The sequence below is a fragment of the Aquarana catesbeiana genome, linkage group LG07 (genome assembly GCF_042186555.1).
Source record: "Aquarana catesbeiana isolate 2022-GZ linkage group LG07, ASM4218655v1, whole genome shotgun sequence".
NCBI classification, from domain to species: domain Eukaryota; kingdom Metazoa; phylum Chordata; class Amphibia; order Anura; family Ranidae; genus Aquarana; species Aquarana catesbeiana.
In genome coordinates, this window is record NC_133330.1 from 21,283,668 (window position 1) to 21,307,712 (window position 24,045).

At 44.0% G+C, this 24,045-nt stretch overlaps 1 protein-coding gene across 2 annotated transcripts in view; it reads left to right on the top strand.

Annotated features, from left to right (window-relative positions):
* The window catches only part of IRAK2 (interleukin 1 receptor associated kinase 2), a 60,803-nt gene that overhangs the window by 32,071 nt on the left and 4,687 nt on the right, over positions 1 to 24,045 (top strand). The window contains exons 3-12 of one of the 2 annotated variants that reach the window (XM_073591741.1): positions 2,829 to 3,008; positions 4,967 to 5,092; positions 5,176 to 5,264; positions 8,468 to 8,656; positions 10,429 to 10,493; positions 13,408 to 13,519; positions 15,878 to 15,987; positions 20,899 to 21,091; positions 23,165 to 23,227; positions 23,317 to 23,526. In XM_073591741.1, the coding sequence (XP_073447842.1) occupies positions 2,829 to 3,008; positions 4,967 to 5,092; positions 5,176 to 5,264; positions 8,468 to 8,656; positions 10,429 to 10,493; positions 13,408 to 13,519; positions 15,878 to 15,987; positions 20,899 to 21,091; positions 23,165 to 23,227; positions 23,317 to 23,526 (1,337 nt within the window). The remainder of the gene's footprint in view (positions 1 to 2,828; positions 3,009 to 4,966; positions 5,093 to 5,175; positions 5,265 to 8,467; positions 8,657 to 10,428; positions 10,494 to 13,407; positions 13,520 to 15,877; positions 15,988 to 20,898; positions 21,092 to 23,164; positions 23,228 to 23,316; positions 23,527 to 24,045) is intronic. The other variant, XM_073591742.1, reaches the window with a different exon arrangement.

A 24,045-nucleotide genomic window follows, 5' to 3' on the forward strand; every position in this document is an offset into this window, starting at 1 on the left:
AGATGACATCATTTCCTTTGCTGCTGTTTAGCATACAGCAGCAAAGGAGTGTTCCCATTGGCCGGCGGCGATCGCGAGGGGGGGGCCACGAACGGATGGCCTCCCCCTCATCTCGGATCGCCGGGGAACAGAACGGGACCGCTTCGGGCACCGGGGGGGGGTCCGATCGGACCCCCCACCCGCGAGAGGCAAATCACGTACATGTACGTGATTTTGCCTGCCCGTGCCGCCTTGCCGACGTAAATCGGCGTTAGGCGGTCCTTAAGTGGTTAAGAAGCCAAGCATTAAAGAGTGGCTACAGAGAGTGGACCACATTGGCAACATGGAGTACCTAAGCAGTGCGGAACAGGGACGGACCGAAAACTACAGAGCAACCTGGGCAAGAAGGAATAGATTTAAAACGTCAGGAAAATATTCACAGGGAATGATTGAACCGGCTTAAGGAAGATAGATGATGGGGACAACAGATCAAGATAGGTGGGAGGGGGGACGGGGGGTGGGGTTGTTATAGTAATGAATGAGTGCTATGTAGTATTTGACAATGTGTATTATGTATATTTAAGATTTATAATAAAAGATTAAATTATAAAAAAAATTAAAGACTTGCTTGGCTGACATCCCTTCTAGCTCCAGATCCTGCTTGCTGTTCCACTACACTGATCCCTGCCCTTCTGGCTTGGCTGACTATCCATTCTGGTTACCAAACTTTGTTTTCACTACATTTGTTCTATTTACTTTTATTTTTAAACTGAACTTTGTTTTGACTATGTTTGTTCTATTTACTTTTATTATTAAACAAGTGTTATTTAACTATACTTCTGTCTCAGTCTGATTTCATGGTTTCTGACAACTGGGTATAAAAAGAGCATCCTAGAGAGTCAGAATGTCTCAGAAGTAAAGATGGGCAGAGGTTCGCCAATCTGTGAAAAGCAGCATCTAAAAATTGTCGAACATTTTTAGAAGAATGTTCCTCAACGTAAAATTGCAAAGACTTTAAATATATTATCATCTACAGTACATAATATCATCAAAAGATTCTGAGAATCTGGAGAAATCTCTGTGTGAGGGGGACAAGGCCGAAACCCAATATTGGACGCCGGTGATCTTCGGGGTCCTCAGAGGGCACTGCATTAACACTAGGCATGATTGTGTGATGGACATTACTGCATGGGCTCAGGAATACTTCCAGAAATCACTGTCTGTGACTACAGCTCGCTGTGCCATCCACCAATACAAGATAATGCTCTATCATGGAAAGAAGTCATATCTGAACATAATCCAGAAATATTACCGTCTTCTCTGGGCCAAAGCTTATTCAAAATGGTCTGTTGCAAAGTGGAAAACTGTCCTGTGGTCAGACAAATCGAAATTTGACATTTTTTTGGGCAACCATGGGCGCCACCTCCTCCTAAAAAGGAGGGGGACCTTCCAGCTTGTTATCAGCACTTTATCTGATGGTACGGGGGGGGGGGGCAATAGTGCATATGGAATGGGCAGCTCGTACCTCTGGAAAGGCACCATCAATTCTAAAAAAATATATCCAGATTTTAGAGCAGCATATATTGCCATGCAGACAACGTCTTATTCAGAGAAGATCTTGCATATTTCAGCAGGACAATGCGAAACCGCATACTGGATCTATGACAATAGCATGGCTTCCTAGTAGAAGAGTCTGGGTGCTTAACTGGTGTGCCTGCAGTCCAAACCTTTCACCATCTGAAAATATTTGGCACATCTTGAAACAAAAAATATGACAAAGAAGACCCAGGACTGTCGAGCAGTTAGAATCCTATATCAGGCAAGAATGGGACAAATGAGCAAGTATGTGTCACCGGCGCAAACAATTAAATAAAAATATTAATATATAATTAAGTTGCTGCAATCATAAAAAACCCCACTAGGTGAAAAAATAGGAAAATGTATGTGTTGAATGCGCTACTTTACTTTAAATACACCACTCTGTTAAATTTCATATCTACAAACATCATGCCCCCCAGAATCCTATATTACATACAATAGTGCCCCAATTATCCACCCTGCTGGGTGTATTCTACATAAATTTCAACTTAAATAAACACAAAAATTAATATATGACATTTGTAACCAAACTATAATGTCCCAATTACTTAAGAATGGGACAACATTCGTCTCCCAAAACTCTAGCCACCGGTCTCCTCAGTTTCAAGACCTTTACAGAGTGTTGGTAAAAGGAGAGGGAATGCTACATCGTGCTAAACATGGCACCACCCCAACTTTTATGGAATTGGGGTTGTACCTTGCCAGCTTTTTGTTGCCCTGTCTCAACTTTGAATGAAATGAAATGAAAGCTCTATTTGTGTGAAAAAAAATGATAAAAATGTAATTTGGGTACAGCGTTGCATGACCGCGCAATTGTCATTCGAAGTGCGAAAGCACTGAAAGCTGAAAATTGGCCCTGCCAGGAAGGGGGTGCCCAGTGGGCAAGTGGTTAGCCTTCGTCCCAATACTTTTGGTAATATAGTGTATAGCCATACAATTGGAACCGAATCTTGGCACTTCTATGGACCAGCTCTCTTGTCATGGGTGATGTGGCATCATGTCTTTCTTCAATCCTCCCTAGTTGGGACTTGGGACCAGCAAGTGATAACCCATGTGAAAAACCAATTTGTATACACAGGCTAGGGCCAATTTAGCCAGGGGTTCATTACCCTTCCATCTTTGGAGTGTAGGTGGAGAACAAAACCACCATGGACTCAATGTTTCTAGTCTTGGATAAAAATAAAATAAAAAGAGTCTTGTGTAATCGATTTTATTTATTTTATAACCTAAACCTTTTTTTTCCCTTTTAGTTTCCAACATCATGAGCGATGAAACATCTGTACAGAGATTCCAGATGAAGAGGAGAGTGGGAGATAACGCCACCAGGGAGCTGCTTTGGAGTTGGGGACAGAGACTGGCCACCGTGCAGGACCTGGAGGATATATTGGAGAAACTGGAACTTTACAGAGCGCTGGAGATCCTCCGGCAGAGTGAGTCAGGCCTATGTGGAGCAAAAGACCCCCCCCCCCCCCAGCTGCAGTCGTGTTATTCAGTTGACTTCTGTTCCGTGGCTACGTCTGTTTGGAGAATAGCTCATTGTTATCTTATTATAAGTTATAAAAATTATATTAATTTATTTCCCATATTTGTAGCACCAACATAGTTCACAGAGATCTACAGTGTACATAGAATCATCAACCACAGTCCCCGCCCCTGAGGAGCTCACAGTCTAATGTCATAGCAATACATGTACTATGGCCTGTTACAGTTGTTCCAATGATTTTGAAGCAAAGTTATGGGAAGTCCCCCAAATCAAATTTTCATATTAATTAGTCCACAAAAAAATTTGACCACAAAAAAATTCAAAATCACTTTAATGCAAATATCATATTTTAAATTACAGAGGCTCTTTTGTACAGCATTGAACAGCATTGCTGAATATATCAGAGCCATTTTAATGTATAATAGTGGGGTGGGGGGGGGGCATTAGAGTGTAAGCTCCTCATGTGAATTCCTTACGTGCCTTATGTGAATGCCTTAGTGTTCTCTAATAATAGTGTGTGACTGTGGCGGAAGGGGGGGGGGGGTGCGCATTAGAGTGTAAGCTCCTCTGGTTTAGAGACTTATGTGAATGCCTTAGTGTTCTCTGTACAACACTGTGGTATATGTCAGAGCTGTATAAATGTTTTATAATAATAGTGTGTGACTGTGGGGGAAGGGAGGGTGCATTAGAGTGTAAGCTCCTCTGGTGTAGAGACTTAGCTGAATGCCTTAGTGTTCTCTGTACAACACTGCGGTATATATCAGAGCTATATAAATGTATTATAATAATAGTGTGTGACTATGAAGGGAGGGCGCATTAGAGTGTAAGCTCCTCTGGTATAGAGACTTATCTGAATGCCTTAGGGTTCTCTGTACAACACTGCAGTATATGTCAGAGCTATATAAATGTATTATAATAACAGTATGTGACTGTGGGGGGACATTAGAGCTTAAGCTCTTCAGTTGCAGAAAATGATGTAAACGGCTTAGTGTTCTCTGTACAACACTGCGGTATAGGTCAGAGCTACATAAATGTATAATAATAATAATAGTATGTCACTGTGGTGGTGGGGACATTAGAATGTAAGCTTCTATGGTGCGACTGATGTGACTGGCTCAGTGTTCTTTGTACAGCACTGTGGTTTATGTCAGAGCTATATAAATGTATAATAATCATAGTTTGTGGCTGCGTGGGGGGGCATTAGAGTGTAAGCTTCTTTGGTACAGAGACTGATGTGAATGCCTTAGTGTTATTCGTCCAGTGCTACAAAATATGTCAGAGCTACATACAGTATATGTATAATAATAATAGTGTGCGACTGTGGTGGGGACATTAGAGTGTAAGCTCCTATGGTGCAGAGACTGATGCGACTGACTCGGTGTTCTCGGTACAGCACTGCGGTATATGTCAGAGCCAGGGCTTTTTTTCAGGGGAAACGCAGTTCCGGCACCTCCAGCACTAAATTTATACTTTTTGCTGCTAACAAATTCTATACGAATTACTTAGCGCCACAGAATGATACTTGGTTCTGTATTCTCTAAAAGGGGTGGTACTGGGAGGTGGGTAGGGGGTGGAACCAAGGGACGGTGCTCGGGGGTGGGTAGGGGGCGGAGACAAGGGGTGACTTAGAAGGCGGGAGTTCCTGCACCTATTCTCTGAGAAAAAAAGCCCTGGTCAGAGCTATATAAAAGAATAATAGTAATAGTATGTGACTGCGGGGGGACATTAGAGTGTAAGCTCCTCTGGTGGTAGGGACTGATAAAATTGGTTCAATGTTCTCTGTCAAAAGGAAAAAGCATCAGCAGGAATGAATACATTTGTATTATTATCTCTGATGATCCAATAGATAGTTTAACCAATAATGACATTTATCTCTGATGATCCAATATCAATGATGACATTTAGCTCTGTTGGGTGCAGACCCCATGATCTCCTCCAAGAACTCTCCAGGATCAGAGAGAAGATCGGATCACGGTTCCGGGACACAACAGAACTCAACGGCCAGCACCGCCATGATGGATAAAGCTCCAGGTAAAGTGTATTGGGTGGAGGGTTTCAGTTTATTGATCCAGAGATGGATACAGGTGGTTACAATCTGATTATATATTTCACAGACTTCGTTCTGCCATCCCCGCCGCCTCCTCCGCCAGAGTTTCTGAGGTCCTTGGAGAAAGATTGCAGTCCGTTCTCCAGAACAGATGAGGTGCGTGCAATTTAGAGGGACGCTGATACAGCTTAGAGGCAGGTCACATGCACCTGTTAATGGGCTGTGAATGATCTCCGAAGCGTCTCAAACTGATATCAAATGCAAGGGAAGTGCAACCGAAAGTACACTGATTGGTCCATTGACATAAACCCGAATTCATGTAGAAAGCGTCTAAGGGGTCAGTTTGTAAAACATTAACAAATGTCACATTTTCATCAACTCTGAACGTAATTTTTCTAAAAGAGTAATCCTTATGATCGTCAGCTCCATCCAGTGGCCAAAATGTGGTATATGTTTTTGAAATACCGCAATGAGAAAATGCACCACAGTTTGGCCACTAGATGGAGCTAAACACAGACTGGCAGTCACCCATCAATGCATTTTGATATTTGCATAACTCCTCCCAAGAGCCAGCCGACTGCTTACATTAGGGCTGAAGGCTCCTTGGAGGAGTACTAAAGTAGGGTGCTGTGATGTTTTCAGGAAGCCACGCACAGCACCCTGATGGCCCCTCCCACCAGCCATGATCTGCCTGCATTACATAGCCACTTGAAGACTTTTTAAGTGGAATACCGGGGGGTTATGGCTGCAGCAATATGCCATAAACCCCTGGTATTATTTCTCTAACCGCTAAAAGTGATCTGAGCAGCTAATTAGCTGCTGGATCACTTTTAGAAGTGGCAAGAAGGGTCAACCCCCCCCCCTTCCGCCGCGTTCCGGTGGTTCTTGGGCTTACCTGGATGATCGGTAGCCCTGGGAACCACCTGGGAATGTTTGCGGCGGCAAACCACAGAGGTTAGCTGAGGAAAGTTTGCCTCCGCTAATCTCTATGGTCTAGGACAGGGGTCTCCAAACTATGGCCCCCCAGTTGTTCAGGAACTACAATTCCCATCATGCCTAGTCATGTCTGTGAATGTCAGAGTTTTACAATGCCTCATGGGAAGTGTAGTTCCGCAACAGCTGGAGGCCGTAGTTTGAAGATACCTGGTCTAGGAGGACCAGAGCAATATCATGACGTCACTTCCGGCCCTATGTAAATAATGGCATTTTTTTTTGGCAAAGGATGAAATCAATGCTTTTTTTTGTGGATCTCATGCTTTCCATTGTAGAGGAGAGATCCGGGGTCTTATAGACCCCGGATCTCTCCATAAAGAGGTCCTGTCATGCTGTATTGTTATCGCAAGGGATGTTTACATTTCTTTTTTTAAAGGGACACTGTAAAAAATAAAAGATGTAATGAAATAATAATATTAAAAAAAAAAAAAATTAAAGCACCCCCATCCCTCTGAGCTTGCGCACAGAAGTGAATGCATACATAAGTCACGCCCACATATATAAACGGTGTTCGCACCCCACATGTGAGGTATCACAGCAAACGTTAGAGCGAGAGCAATAATTCTAGCCCTAGATCTCCTCTGTAACTCTAAACTGGTAACCTTTAATATTTTTTAAAGCGTCGCCTATGGAGTTTTTTATGTACCGTAGTTTTTCGCCATTCCACGAACGTGCGCAATTTTAAAGCATGACATGTTCGGCATCTATTTACTCGGCGTAACATTATCTTTGGGGTATATATTGTGTTTTTTATGTTAAATTCATTAACAAAAATTGCGTTTGAAAAACCGCTACATAAAATATGTGACATAAAAAATTGCTAAATTTTAATTCTCTAGGGGCTCTGCTAAAAATATATATATATATATATATATATATATATATATATATATATATATATATATATATATATATATATATATATATATATATAATATGTGGGAGTTCTGAGTAGTTTTCTAGTAAAAAAAAAGATTTTTACATCTTGGAGAGAAATGTCAGAATAGGCCAGGTCCTTAAAGTGATTGTAAACCATCACCTTGTAAAACAGCTCATTCAGTTAAAAATTGAAACAAAAGGCAAAACATTTGTGTATAGATAAAAAAAAATAAATAAATAAATAAATAAATATACACACACACACACACACACACACACACACATATATATATATATATATATATATATATATATATATATATATAAATATATAAATATATAAATACCAGTATCCCCCTTTTTACAAGTGATCAAATTCCCTCTGTTCTCAGCTGCATAAGAGCTGGGGGCATAGGCGCGCGCAGGGGGTGTGCCATGAGTGACTGAGCACACTCTAATCACTATGTGCGGTGCTGATTCCCCCTACTGCCTACTCCCCATGTTGGATCCCCCTGAAGTTCTACTGGCTTCCCGCTACACCCCCCCCCCCCCAGGGGATGTTTCAGGATGGAGAGTGGGGGAAGGGGCTAGTAAATATGTAATTTACCAGTGCTTTCCTTTTCTAAATGAACACAGTGAACACACTCACTCACTGTGTTCATTCATAACTCAAACATAGTAAACTGTGTTTACTATGCTTCAGTTTGTGAAGGAACAGGAAGCTGCTCAGCACAGAGCTCTTCCCATTCATTCACTGCCCCATGCAGCTGAGGCTGCAGAGAAAGGCGTCTGTGTTTGAGCTTTTGGGGTGCACACCCTAAAGCAATAGGCTGAGGGGGGGAGGAGAACCAACAGCACACTGAGCTTCCCAGTGAAAGGCTGTGCAGGAGGGGCATGTCTGGATAAGTCTGCTCATTGGAGGAGACAAGGCTGAGTTCCCAGCACAGCTAGAGAACTGACCACTGTGTGTTCTCCTGCTTAGTGTGGTCAGTTTTTTTTATAGGAAAGCAGATGGACTGGCAGGATCACTGGGGATTTCACATAAAGGAAGCAATACAAAGAGAACAGGAGAGTTTCCCATACAAGTACATGGTGCAGCAGCCACATATCAGGAATAGGAAATGCTGTGGTAAGAAACGCTTTGAGTGGATAGAGAAGCACAGAGAACCAGTGATGACATCTCTGAGCCTAAAATAAGATATGTAACAAAAATCGAAAGGTTTTATATAAAAAATGTAATTAGCATGTGAATGATGGGGGCGAGGGGAGAAATCAGGGAAAAAAAAAAAAAAAAGCTGATTTAATTTTAGCTTTAATTCTTCTATCCTCTGCCCAAAAGTAAAAAGAACAATTTTGGCTGGGGTTCCCCTTTAAACGTCTAAAAGCATTTCCATATTGATCTATAATTGATAATAAACCCCTTTCACATAAAGCACTTTGCGCATTCTGTATGATGTCATTGATATATTAGCGCCCCCTGTCTGTAGGCTCTGAGCATCCCGCAGCAGGAGATCAGCCTGACGCCGGGCGCCTTGTGTCAGCAGTGGACTCCTCGGCAGGTGGATGAAATCACCGACACATTCGGCATGGAAAGGAAGATTTACTCCGGACAGTTCGCTGACATCTACGTGGGGAAGAAGGCGGACAGAACCTTCGCTGTAAAGAGGATAAAGGAGGTAAATGACTGAAATCCACTTGCTTAGCCGGCTTCAGCCTATCCTATCCAGGCAGATATAAAAAGACAGAAATGAATGCAACTCTGGAATCACTAATACATCAGCAAGCAGTGTAAGAACCTGAACATGACCAGGTATCAGCCCCTTGCAGTCCCTATACAGTAGAGCTCAGACTGGGAGAGGGAGAAGCAGCACAAGGAGCCAATCGGTTCATTTGCTGAGAAGAAGCATGCTGATTGGTGGAGAGAGAAGAGTGACGGAGACGTGAGCTGACAATGTCAGAAGCCGGTATTCGCCTTTTTTTTGTTCTCCTTACGCTGACAGTCCCGCACACGTAGAGCCATTGCTGCTAAGCAGTGCCCACCAGTGCCACCTACCAGTGCCCACCAGTGCCACCTATCAACGCCCACCAGTGCCATTTACCAGTGCCCACCAGTGCCACCTATCAACGCCCACAAGTGCCATTTACCAGTGCCCAGCAGTGCCACCTATCAGTGCCCACCAGTGCTGCCAATCAGTGCCTTATTGTGCCACCTATCAATGCTGCCTATCAGTGTCATCTACCAGTGCCTATCAGTGGCATCTAATAGTGTCCATGAGTGCCACCTATCAATGCTACCTATCAGTGCCGCCTATCTGTGCAGTCTCATCAGTGCCTCTTGATCAGTGCCCACCAATGCCGCCTCATCAGTGCCACCTATCAGTGCCCATCAGTACTGCCTTATCAGTGCCCATAAATGCCACCTACCAGTGCAGTCTCTTTAGTGCCTCTTGATCAGTGCCCACCAGTACCGTCTCATCAGTGCCCATCAGTGCCATCTATCAGTGCCCATCAGTGCCACCTATCTGTGCCCATCAGTGCAGCCTATCTGTGCCCATCAGTGCTCATCAGTGCCACCTATCAGTGCCCATCAGTTCCGCCTATCAGTGTCCATCAGTGCAGCCTATCGATGCCCATCAGTGCCACCTATCAGTGCCCATCAGTGCAGCCTCATCAACGCACATCAATGAAGAAAAAAAATTACCTGTTTGCAAAATTTTATAAAAAACTGCAAGAACAGTTTTATTTTTTTCAAAATTTTTGGTCTTTTTTTAAATTTGTTTAGCAAAACATAAAAACCCCAGAGGTGATTAAATATCACCAAAAGAAAGCTCTATCTGTGTGAAAAAATGATAAAATGGTCATTTGGGTACAGTGTAGCACGACCGCGCAATTGTCATTCAAAGTGCGACAGCGCTGAAAGCTGAAAATTGGCCTGGGCAGGAAGGGGGTGAATGTCCCCGGTAAGCAAGTGGTTCATTATTAGTAACAATGTTTGAAAATATATATCATATGTATCATATAAAAATGTAATTTAATTAATCTAAGCTTTAATATTTTAATATAATTTCTAAAAGTTGCTGCTTTCATTTAGTCCTGCCATAGAGGTCCTTGTTCCGGCTCTTCTGGTTATGAAGTGACAATTATCTCCCGGCTGTGCTTTCTGTGTTGTCACCCTTTGACCTATGCTCCCCCTAGTGGAGAGTACAAGCAGCTGCACACATTGCACTGGCGTGGTCCACCGCTGTCACTGTCAGGAAGCTGGCCCAGAGCAATAAAGTGCAGCCAAGAGAGAGTGCATGTAGAAGTGGAAGTAGTGGAAAGAGGCTACAGGAGATCAGCAGCACTGAGATGGGAAGATGATGAAAAACATTATTCTATAAAAAAAAAAAAAAAAAAAGCACTCACAGCATGTGATGTCCAGGAATAATCACAGTTTTTTTTTTTTTAGGTGGATGGAGACCAGACAGACAGATTACATTCCTTCTTCCAGACAGAAGCACATATCACTTTCCGGTGAGACTCATGAAGCTTCCTCTGACATCTGCAACCAGCCCCGTTCAATAACTTCTGCCAGCACTACGCTCTTCAAGAAGCACATGTGCTGGGAGGCATAAGGAAGCAGCCATTGCTGACTCCCTTCTTAACCACTTTCTGCCTGTAATGTACTGCGGATAAGTGGAAGATGTAGGCAAAGCAGCGCCCCCGTACATTGCTGCCTACTTGCTGGGTTCAGAGCTTGCACATGCACTCCCCCCTGGCCGGCACCCGCTGTGATTGTACACAGCAGGGGAACCTGTCAGCAAGTCCTGCCCAATGATTTACAGCTGGGACCTGCTGATTGGCTGTGACCAATCACAGCCCAGAGCTCTGTGTTGAGTCAACACAGGGCTCTGTACAGAGAGAATGATCTCTCTGTTTCTCATCCCTGCAAAGCAGGGATAAGAAACTTAGAGATCGATTAATAAAAGCAACACACATTACACAGGCACACTTTAATACATAAAAACAACGTAATTGCATTAAAGAAGACTCATACAGTACAGTGCTTTAAGGTACAGCACGATGGTGTGGTTCCCAACATGTTTCGCCCAATAATGTTGCTTCCTCAGGGTATGCTGTCTAATGAATATCAGAGGCTTCTAACAAGAGACAACAGTTAGCTAAAATATCCTTTTTATTCAATATTTATCGTGTGTGTGTGTGTGCATACATATCTCAAGAATTCTCCCACTTACCCCAGAATATATTAGAATAGGTAATGGTTCAGGGGGTCAAGTAGACACCATAAGACAAAACATCGGCCCGCAGGCAACCATAGGAGGCATGGCCAAGGACCAGCTACAAAAACAGTGTGTACTATCACTTTATTAATGTCACTGGTGATGTCAGTGTCAGTGAGTCAGTTCCCCCCCAGTGACTGTTAGTGTCAGATTGACCGCCACACTATCGCAGTCCCATTATAAGACGCTGATCACCACTATTAGTAGTTAAAAAAAATTTAATTACAGTATATATCCCATAGTTTGTAGACACCATAACTGTCACGCAAAACAATCAATATACACTTATTGGGATTTTTTCTTATCAAAGTCATATAGCAGAATACATTTTGGGCAAAATTTATGAATCAAATTGATTTTTTTTTTATTACTGGATATGTTTTATAGCAGAAAGTAACAAATATTGTTTTTTTTTCAAATCTTTCAGTCTTTTTTGGTTTATATCGCAAAAAAAAAAAAAAACACAATGGTGATCAAAAACCACCAAAAGAAAACTCTATTTGTGTGAAAAAAATGATACAAAGTTTATTTGGGTACAGCGTTGCATGACCGCGCAATTGCCAGTTAAAGTGGCGCAGTGCCACGTAGAAAAAAAATGGCCTGGTCATGAAGGGGGTAAAATCTTCCGGAGGTCAAGTGGTTAAAATGCCAGTTTCCTGGCTGTGCCTGGCCTCAGGTCCCTGATCTTGAACAGGCATGCAGATATAAAAAAAAAAAAAAAAAAGCATGATCTCAGGACCTGTTCAGTTACATACTTAGATAATAGACATGTGCACTGCCAAAAAATTTGTTTGTTTTCGTTTCATTCATTTTTTTTTTTTTTTTTAGTTTTTCGGGTCATTCGTTATGATCGAAATTTTGTTATTTTGAAAAAATTTGTATATTCGAAAATTCGGAAATTCGAAATCTGAAAGTTTGGAAATTCGGAAATTCGATAATTCCAAAATCCAAAAATAAGAAAGAAGATCTGAAAATTCGAAAGAACTAAATTCGAATATAGGAACGAAAATTCGAAAATCTGAAATAATAACTAACTAGCTAAAAATAACTATTAAATTATAGGTATTGGAATTTCCTTTCAAATTTGTCTGTTAGGGTACGTAACGAATACAAATTTATCCGAAGTTATCCGAAATAACAAATGCCGCATCTAAATGAATGGAACGTAACAAATTAATAATAATATTATTATTATTATTATTTATTATTATTAATTCGTTGCATTCCATTCGTTTAGCTGGGACATTCGTTATTTCGGAAAATTCGTAACTTTGGATAAATTCGTATTTGTCATCTTCACTAACAGCCAAATTTGAAAGGAATTTCGAATACCTATAATTTAATATAATATAATATAATAATAATATAATTAATATATATATAATATAATTTAATAGTTAGTGATAGTTATTATTAGTTAGTTATTATTTAAGATTTTAGAATTTTTGGGTTTTCTAATTTTCTGATTATCGTTCTTATTTTCGGATTGTCGAATTTCCAAATTTTAGATTTTCGGATTTTCAAATTTTTGGAAAAATTCGTTAAACGGGTTTTTGTTAATTCGAATATTTCCGAATTACCGAATTTGTCAAATTTCGGCGAAAAACGAATTCGGAATGAAACGAATTGCACATGTCTACTTGGAAATGACTGAAGCCATTGGATCAACATGACAGTTTTGAAAGGAACAGTCAGCAATGGTAACCACCACAATTCCTCTGTTTAAATTGATTTCAGTGTAGAAGGGTGAGAACCTTTGTTTTTTTCCTGTCCTGGTCTGCCTGTCCCTAATCCCCTGTTCTCTAATGCATGGGGTGTCACTAGAATAGGAAGTGAAGGGAAATCCCCTCTAGGGGACACAGACCACAGTGACCACAGCTCTGTCCAGGGCCATGTCTCGGGATCACAGCATCAACCTTATTGGAGTTACTATGTGGTAACTCAAAAAAGACACGTATTGCTGGGATCAGGGCTGTGAGTGGGCGATCAGTCCTTGCGTATTTAGAGGTGGGGGGTCTGGGTGGGACCAACTCATACAGTGGGCGTGATTTGGGCTTGTCCACCCAGAAAGTGGGCAGTCAAAATGCAGGGTGTGGGCGGGGTATGCTTTGGGCCCTTTACATTATCTCTTGCCTTTTACGTTGCAGCTGTACCCACCCTAATCTGCTGCCACTGCTGGGGTTCTGCCTGGAGAGCGGACATCGCTGCCTCATCAACCAGTTCATGAAGAACGGCTCCTTGGATGAGGCTTTACACAGAGTAAGTTCATTAACTGCCAATTGCAATATCTTTCATCTTATTGTTTTCTGAAACAGCCAGCAAAACATAAGCAGATAAGAAGCGTGCAATGCATAGTTGTTATTATTGTGTTGCTGGTTATTGCTTGCACTGACACTTGTTGGGGGTTATTGATTGCCTTGACACTTGCTGGGGGTTATTGCTTGCCCTGACACTTGTTGGGGGTCATTGCTTGCCCTGACACTTGTTGGGGGTCATTGCTTGCCCTGACACTTGTTGGGGGTCATTGCTTGCCCTGACACTTGTTGGGGGTCATTGCTTTCCCTGACACTTGTTGGGGGTTATTGCTTGCCCTGGCACTTACTGGGGCTTATTGCTTGCCCTGACACTTACTGGGGCTCATTGCTTGCCCTGACACTTGCTGGGGGTTATCGCATGCCCTGACACTTGTTGGGGCTTATTGCTTGCCCTGACACTTGTTGGGGGTTATTGCATGCCCTGATACATGTTGGGGGTTATTGCTTGCCCTGACACTTGTTGGGGGGTTATTGCTTGCTCTGACACTTGTTAGGGGTTATTGCATGCCCTGATACTTGTTGGGAGTTATTGCTTGCCCTGACACTTGTTGGGGGTTATTGCTTGCCCTGACACTTGCTGGGGGTTATTGCTTGCCCTGACACTTGCTGGGGGTTATTGCTTGCCCTGACACTTGTTGGAGGTCATTGCTTGACCTAACACTTGTTGGGGGTCATTGCTTGCCCTGACACGTGTTGGGGGTTATTGATTGACCTGACACTTGCTGGGGGTTATTGCTTGCCCTGACACTTGTTGGAGGTCATTGCTTGCCCTAACACTTGTTGGGGGTCATTGCTTGCCCTGACACTTGTTGGGGGTCATTGCTTGCCCTGACACTTGTTGGGGGTCATTGCTTGCCCTGACACTTACTGGGGCTTATTGCTTGCCCTGACACTTGCTTACCCTTAATAAGTGCATGCCCTGACACTTACTAAGGGTTATTGCATGCCCTGACACTTGGTCATTGCTTGCACTGACACTTGTTGGGGCCTATTGCTTGCCCTGACAATTGCTGGGGGTTATTGCATGCCTTGACACTTACTGAGGGTTATTGTATGCCCTGACACTTGTTGGAGGTCATTGCTTGCCCTGACATTTGTTGGGGGTTATTGCTTGCCCTGACACTTGTTGGAGGTCATTGCTTGCTCTGACACTTGTTGGGGGTTATTGCTTGGCCTGACACTTTTTGGGGGTTATTTCTTACCCTGACACTGGGGAATATTGCTTGCCCTGACACTTGCTGGGGGTTGTTGCTTGTCATGACACTTGCTGGCGGTTATTGCTTGCCTTAACACTTGTTGGGGCCTATTGCTTGCCCTGACCATTTCTGGGGGTTATTGCACGCCCTGACACTGAGGATTATTGCATGCCCTGACACTTGTTGAAGGTCATTGCTTGCCCTGACATTTGTTAGGGGTTATTGCTTGCCCTGACACTTGTTGGGGATTATTGCTTGCCCTGACACTGGGGAATATTGCTTGCCATGACACTTGTTGGGGCTTATTGCTTGCCCTGACACTTGTTGGGGGTTATTGCTTGCCCTGACACTGGGGAATATTGCTTGCCCTGACACTTGTTGGGGCTTATTGCTTGCCCTGACACTTGGGGGTTATTTCTTGTCCTGACACTGGGGACTATTGCTTGCCCTGACACTTGCTGGGGGTTATTGCATGCCCTGACACTTACTAAGGGTTATTGCATGCACTGACACTTGTTGGAGGTCATTGCTTGCCCTGAGACTTGGGGGTTATTGCTCGCCTTAACATTTGCTGGGGGTTATTGCATTCCCTGACACTTACCAGGGCTTATTGCTTGCCCTGACACTTGTTGGGGGTTATTGTTTGCCCTGACACTTGTTGGGGGTTATTGCTTGCCCTGACACTTTTTTGGGGGTTATTGTATGTCCTAACACTTGTTGGTTATTACTTGCTTTGTTGGGGGGGGGGGGGGGGCTGATGAAGGCATTGCCAGGGGGAGTGCTGTGATCTCTGTGAGAGGTCCTAAAGACCTACAAGAGGTATGATCTCATTACTAAGCATGCTGCACTGAACAAATTGTTTCGTGTGCAGGGCCGTCTTTAACGCAGGGCAAAAGAGGGCAGCTGCCCCGGGCACAGTCATTGTTGTGTGACCCAAAGGAGCTGCCCCTTGTGCCTACACTGCCAGAAAATAGTTAATAAGTGAATTTGGGAGGGCCAAAGAAAATGTTTGCCCAGGGTCCAATCGATATTAAAGACGGCCCTGATCGGATGCACATTAGGCTTATCTCTGACTTCCTCTATCTGATACATAATATAATTTATAGGAAGGAGAGCACATCCTGAGCTGGGAGAGGAGGCTGATGATCGCTGTGGGTCTCCTGCAGGCTGTGCATCACTTGCATGCGTCTGACCTGTTCCACGGGAATATTAAGAGGTGAGTGTGAGATATCAATCCTCCCTGAGACTTCCTCCAGATAATTATCACTTCCTTGTATGGCGACCACATCTGAGCTCATGAGACGTCTGTCCACTTCCTCCTGTGACCACACAAGTGCCCGCTTCCACCAGGGGTGACGTACGGCCCCCTCACTGCCTTGGAATAGTGGTTGTTGTGTGCGTAGTTTGTCACCTTCTCTGCGGTTTCCAGTGACACATGAAAAAAGGTTTGTTAAGACTGGCGATGATGCGATTACCAGCAACCCCTAATTTCCTAATTCCCTCCTGCAAGAGATATAATTCCCACATGATTACACCTACTTCACATTAGCTGTTGCTGCAAGTCAGACAGAGCCCCGCCTCATATCCTGGCTGGAGGACACCCAGCATCATCCAGCTCTTTCCTCCCCAGCCCGACTGTCCCTGGCTCGCTCCTCTCATTTATTGGATTTCAAGCGGAGTTTCACCCATTTCTGTGTTTATTAAAAGTCAGCAGCTACAAAAAGTGTAGCTGCTGACTTTTAATAAACAGACACTCACCTGTCCCATGGTCCAGCGATGTGGCCATCCAAAGATTCGCTTTTCTCCTTCTCCTCTCCGGGGTGCAGACATTGCAAGTGCGGGCACCCGGCTGTGACAGCTTGCGGCTTCGCACTGCGCATGCGCGAGATGTGCTGCGTGTTTTGAATGGCTGGGCAATCTTCTGGGACCTGTGATGGCGGGGATCGGCGGACATCAGAAAAGGGCAGGCATCGGCTCCTGTGTATTCTCCTCCTCGCTTCTGTCATGCATCTCCTCCCCTCCTCCTAGGCGTCCTATAGGATCGCCTATCCTTTCAGCCAATCGGGTGACGCTTCCCAATTGGCCGGGAGGAGGATCAGTGTTGCAACAGCGAATATTTATTCGCTTTAGCAACACAAATGCTCTGCGCCCCGAGCCCACCCTATTTTGAAGTCTATTAGGTGCTTCAAAAAACACACCCCCGCCATAGGAATTCATGCGCCCGACGTCCTGAAAGGGGCCGGGCGCATGTATAGGAAGGGCGGCGGGGGTGGATAGGGGAGGCGGTGCCCCGTGCGCCCACAATGGATGGGCCATCCCTAGACCCCTTGATCCCTTGATCTGAAAATGTTTCCAATAAGTGTTACCAAACCCAGGACCCTGCATTCATTATATCTGGTTTCCTACAGTACACAGAACATGGAAATGCAATTATTTTAGTAAATATAACCTGCTAAATACCTTTTTCTCATCAGCAGTATATAGCAGTCTTGTGAATTCTATTGGTATCCGGCCGAGCACTGGTTAAAGTTTGTAGGAGGCATTTTCATTCTCCTTTGACTGTCCTATGAGGCTGCAGGACCCCTGACCCTCTGTCTGTACAGTGCTGATTGGCCCTGTGCTGATCACATGCACTCTCCCAAAAGAAGAAAAAAAAAACTCTCTAGCAATACACACCAAACTGAGCATGTGCGGAGTGCCCCCAAGGACTCTGTACTACTATTAGGAGATGGATTGGGGACTGTGGAAAAAGGGAAGGATCAGAGAAGTCCGGATCAGCCTTTAAAAGTGTGTAAAAACGGCCTTTTTACACACTGCAGAGGATTAACCCCTTAGGTTCAACAGTAAGTATAACAAGCATGCCTTACCCCAGGTTCACACCTATCTGTTTTTTAGTGCGGTTTGCAGAAACGCACTACAGTCCATTTAACATTGTTTCCTATGATACACGTTCACATCTATGCATTTTGAGGCCGGCACGTTTTTGGAAAGGGTCAGGGATTTTTTCCTGCGTTTTGCGTGTAATAGACTTCAATGGAATCGCAAGTGTTGTGTTTGTCATGCAATTTTTGATGTGTTTTGAATTTTTTATTTTTCTGTTTAACCACTTCCGGCCCGGCCTATAACAGAACAACGGCTGGGAGGTGGTTCAGTGATCCTGACTGGGCATTATATGATGTCCAGCAGGATAACAAGCCAGCGCACGCCCGTGGGGTCGAGCAGCACGGCAATCGGTGGTGTGTCATTCTGACACACCGCATTTCCAATCTTGGTAAAGAGCCTCTGACATAGGCTCTTTACCACGTGATCAGCTGTGTCGTTTATTGGCTTTTCCTCCACTCGCACTGACAGACGTGAGTAGAGGAGAGCTGATCAGCTGCTCTCCTGACAGGGGGGGTCTGTGCTGATTGATTATCATTGCAGCCCCCCCCCCAAGGATGCCCACCCAGGACCACTAGGGATGCCCACCCAGGATCACCAGGGATGCCCACCCAGGACCACCAGGCAGCTGACAGCTGAATGTAAAAAAAAAAATTGCTGGCAAAAAAAAACAAATCGCAAAAAAAATGGCATGGGGTCCCCCCCCCAGGTCCATACCAGGCCCTTAGGTCTAGTATGGATTTGGAGGGGACCCTACACGCCAAAATAAATTTTTTTTTTTTAAATGGCGTGACGTCACAACCCCATGGATATAGAAAAAGCCAGACAGCGGGCAATAACACAACAAAGGAAAACAGCCTTAGAAGAAGATCGTCTTTTTGTTTTTAGCAGGTAACTGGTGGCGAGGAAGAAGACAGCACAAGAGGAAGACAGCACCGGGAGAAGGAAGCACAAGGAGAAGACAGCACTGGGAGAGAACAGCACCGGGAGAAGACAGCACCGGGAGAAGAAAGCACTGGGACAAGACAGCACCGGGAGAAGACAGCACAAGAGGAAGACAGCACTGGGAGAAGACAGCACAAGAGGAAGACAGCACCCCGAGAAGACAGCACTGGGAGAAGACAGCACTGGGACAAGACAGCACCGGGAGAAGACAGCACAAGAGGAAGACAGCACCGGGAGAAGACAGCACAAGAGGAAGACAGCACCCCGAGAAGACAGCACTGGGAGAAGACAGCACCGGGAGAGAACAGCACCGGGAGAAGAGAGGACAAGAGGAAGACAGCACCGGGAGAAGACAGCACAAGAGGAAGACAGCACCGGGAGAAGACAGCACAAGAGGAAGACAGCACCCCGAGAAGACAGCACCCTGAGAAGACAGCACCGGGAGAAGACAGCACCGGGAGAGAACAGCACCGGGAGAAGAGAGGACAAGAGGACGACAGCACCGGGAGAAGACAGCACAAGAGGAAGACAGCACCGGGAGAAGACAGCACAAGAGGAAGACAGCACCGGGAGAAGACAGCACAAGAGGAAGACAGCACCGGGAGAAGACAGCACCGGGAGAGGACAGCACAAGAGGAAGACAGCACCGGGAGAAGACAGCACCGGGAGAAGACAGCAGAAGAGGAAGACAGCACCGGTAGAAGACAGCACCGGGAGAAGACAGCACAAGAGGAAGACAGCACCGGGAGAAGACAGCACAAGAGGAAGACAGCACCGGGAGAAGACAGCACAAGAGGAAGACAGCACTGGGAGAGGACAGCACAAGGAGAAGACTACACTGGAAGGAGGAGAAAATACTGGAGGAAGAAGGCATCGGTACTGGAGAAAGAAGACATATCGGAGCTATGACGGGGGGCATTTTTCTTTTTTACTACAGGACTTGTCAAAAACTGGCTTTTGTTTTTTTTTTAACATTTCACTGCTTTTTGGAGTGAATGGGTAGGGGTAGAATATACCCCATACTCATTCACATAGGGAGGCCAGGATCCTTAAGAAAGGGGGCTTCCAGATTCCGATAAGCCCCCCCCCGCAGACCTCCACAACCACCAGCCAGGGTTGTGGGGAAGAGGCCCTTGTCCCCATCAACATGGGGGCAAGGTGATGAGGGCATCAAACCTGGTATGATTCAGGAGGAGGGGGCACTCGCTTGTCACTTCCCTTTTCTGACCTGCCGGGCTGCATGCTTTGATAAAAGTCTGGCATGAATTTTGGGGGTGACCCCCACACCATTTTTTTTTTACTCTTTTTTACATTACAACACGTCGTTTTTTTAGCGTTTCTTTTTTTTTTGCCAGTAAATTTATTTTTTACATTCAGCTGTCAGCGGGGAACAATGCTCACAGCGGATGACTCATCAGTTGTTAAGGACACAGCAGCCTGCTTCCCGGCCCCCTCCTTAGCATCCAGCAATGTACAGCGTGTTTACAGTGTGTTTTCAAGAGAAAAAAAATATGTAAAATGCAAAATGCATTAAAACTGTATGCAAAAACGCATAAAAAAACGAGGGTTTAAAAAACGCAAAATATGCCTGATAAAAGCATCACGCGCAGTCGCATATATGTGAACCTAGACTTACTGCATACACAGACTGATTTTACTGTTGTGGGTTTAGTAACATCACAATTGTGAGCAAATATAAGAAATTCATTGATGGGGTTTAAATACACTTTAAAGCAGTATTAAACCCAAAAGCAAACATTTATTATATTGTAGCTTAACAATTCTTATATGTAATGGCTGCCTTTTTTTTTTTTTTAGGCTTTCTTTCTTCTATTTTCACCTGGTGAACCAGCCAGCAAGTCTGTTGTTTTCCAACATAACAAGCTGTCCTACAGAGATATTTGAATAAAACCTTTATCCCACAAGAAAAAAAAACAGATTGCTTTAACCAATTATAAAGTGTGAGCTGGAGTTTGGCTACAATTTGTTAGTGTATCTAAATCTGCTAGTACATCTAACACTCCCCTTCCCCCAGACCGAGAATGCTGCTGTGCCACTGTGCTCCCACTGTGCTCCTTCATCCAGAGTGGATGTGCTCTAATACAGGAAGTGTGTTACTGGCCCGATCACCAGGTGAAAACAGAGGGAAAAAAGCCATAAAAAGAAAACAATTCAGCCACCACATCTAATGATTGGTAAGCTGCAATATAATACATTTTTGGGTTTAATACCGCTTGAATTCAGGACATGTGTAGAGTGGCAGCACAGATCTGACTCCTCCTTATTTTCTTTGTCCTCATAGTTCCAATGTGCTACTGGATGAAGATTTCTCTCCGAGACTGGGCCACTCTGGACCTCGATTTTGCCCAGACACATCTGCCAGTTACACTCAGGTGAAAACCCAGGACCTGCAGAAGTACCAACCTTACCTGCCGGACAGCTACCTGAGGAGAGGGCAACTGACTGCACAGACGGACATCTTTTCTGCTGGCGTGGTATGGAAATACAGAGTCTAAAGAAGAATGTCCCTGATTGGTGATTGTCCCTAATCAATGATTTTCCCTGAACAATGATTGTCCCTGATCAATTATTGTACCGATCAATGAATGTTCCTGATCAATGAATGTCCCTAATCAATAATTGTCCCTGATCAGTGAATGTTCCTGATCAATGATTTTCCTTGATCAATGATTGTCCCCGATCAATGAATTTTCTTGATCAATGAATGTCCCTGAACAATGATTGCCCCGATCAGTGAATGTCCCTGAGCAATGATTGTCCCCGATCAATGAATGTTTACGATCAATGAATGTTCCTGCTTAATGATTGTCCCCAATCAATGAATGTGCCCGATCAATGATTGCCCCTGATTGATAAATGTCTCTGATCAATGATTGTACCTGATCAATGATTGTCCTTGATCAATGAATGTTCCCGATCAATGAATGTTCCCGATCAATGATTGTACCTGATCAATGATTGTCCCTGATCAATGAATGTTCCAGATCAATTAATGTTCCCGATCAATGAATGTCCCTGATCAATGATTGTCCCGGATCAGTGAATGTTCCTGATTAATGATTTTGCTTGATCAATGATTTTCTCTGATCAATGAATGTTCCTGATCAATGAATTTTCCTGATCAGTGAATGTTCCTGATCAATGAATGTCCCCGGGCAATGACTGTCCCCGAGCAATGATTGTCCCCGATAAATGATTGTCCCCGATCAAGGAATGTCCCTGATCAATGAATGTCCCAAATCAATGATTGCCCCTGATCAATGAATATCCCTGATCAGTGAATGTTCCTGATCAATGATTTTCCCTGATCAATGATTGTCCCAGATTAATGATTGTCCCTGATTGATGAATGTCTCCAATCAATGATTGTCCCTGATTAATGAATGTCCCCGATCAATGAATGTCCCTGATTAATGATTGTCTCTGATTAATAAATGTTTCTGATCAATGATTGTCCCTGATCAATAAATGTTCCCATCAATATACACTTATTGGGGGAGGGTTACCAAAAATATGTAGCGGAATACAATTTGGCCTAAATTTATGAAGAATTTTTTTTTTTTTTTATTGGATATACATACCGTCCAACTTTCTAAGATGGGAATGAGGGACACCTATTAGCAAAAGTATTTAGGCAAAGGACACGCCCCCCTGCCACGCCCTCCTTAAAGGAGAATTGTACAAAAAAAATGATTGGTTAAACCCAGAAGGTTTTTTTACCACTACTATTCCTTTATTATGGCCTTTGGAATGTACAAATGCAGCAATTTAGAAATCAGATGAAAGGTTTAGCGCTGGGAAACGCTTTTTGATAGATAAAAAGTACATTTTATAAACAACTATATGGATCAGACCAAATAGAGGGACAAATGAGGAAGAAAGAGGGACATTGTTCCGAAGGAGGGACAGTCCCTCGAAATCAGGGACAGTTGGGAGCTATGGATATGTTTTATAGTAGAAAGTAAAACATGATGTTTTGTTTTATCAACATTTTTGGTCTCTTTTCGCTTAAATAATAATAATAAAAAAAAAAAAAACACCAGTGGTGATCAAATACCAGCAAAAGAAAACAATTTGTGTGAAAAAAATGATGTCAATTTATTTTGTGTACAGCGTTGCATGTTCGCGGAATTACCAGTTAAAGTAGTGCAGTGCCGAATAGCAAACAAATGTCCCCTGGTAATGAAGGGGGGTAAAATCCTCCAGAGCTGACGTGGTTAAGGATTGGCATGTTTGGTATCTATTTACTCGGCACAACTTCATCCTTTGAATCTTACGAAAAAAATTGGGTGATATATTGGGTGCCTTTAAAAACTGCATTTTTTACTGAAATTTTGCGCTTGATAAACGGTTGCATTAATATCATGTGGCATAAAAAAAAAACTCCTAACATTTTATTCTTCAGGGTCTCTGCTTTCAGAAAATATATAGTGTTTGGGGGCTTTAAGTAATCTTTAGGCCTAAAACTTTATTTAAAGGTGCAGAAAAAAAATAGATGCAAAAACAGCATTGGCAACATTTCTGATATGTCCCTCTAACACCTCCAGGTTCTGGCGGAAATCCTGACTGGACTAATGCCGAGCGACAAGAGCCGAGATCCCGCCTACTTGGTAAGATCGTTCATCACTGAATCCAGCAATGAGCGATTGTTTTTCTTCCGCAGTCACCGCCCCTAACGCTCGTTTCCTTTTCTTACTAGAAAGATCTGGTTGTGAAAGAGATGGAGCAGGCGAAATCGTGTGCGCAGTCCGGCGGCGATAAGGCAGAGGCTGCGGAGCGCCTGTGTGCAAAGGCAATGCTTGAGAAACACGCTGACCCCAAGCCTGGGAGAGCACCGGAAGAGGCGGGGCTTCACCTGGCGCTCGCCGTCTGCTTGTGTGTCACCAAGAAGAAGGTTGTGTTATCAGAGGTATGGATGGAGGACTGTCAGAGGGGTCATTGTCAGGGGGGAGTATTGGCCACCGAAGACTGTGTCCCCTTACATTGGTGGTCAGTGTAATGTCCCCTTACATTGGTGGTCAGTGTAGTGTCCCCTTAAATTGGTGGTCAGTGTAGTGTCCCCTTACATTGGTGGTCAGTGTAGTGTCCCCTTGCATTGGTGGTCAGTGTAGTGTCCTCTTAAATTGGTGGTCAGTGTAGTGTCCTCTTACATTGGTGGTCAGTGTAGTGTCCTCTTACATTGGTGGTCAGTGTAGTGTCCCCTTACATTAGTGGTCAGTGTAATGTCCCCTTACATTGGAGGTCAGTGTATTGTACCCTTACATTAGTGGTCAGTGTAGTGTCCTCTTACATTGGAGGTCAGTGTATTGTACCCTTACATTAGTGGTCAGTGTAGTGTCCTCTTACATTGGTGGTCAGTGTAGTTTCCTCTTACATTAGTGGTCAGCGTATTGTCCTCTTACATTGGTGGTCAGTGTAGTGTCCCCTT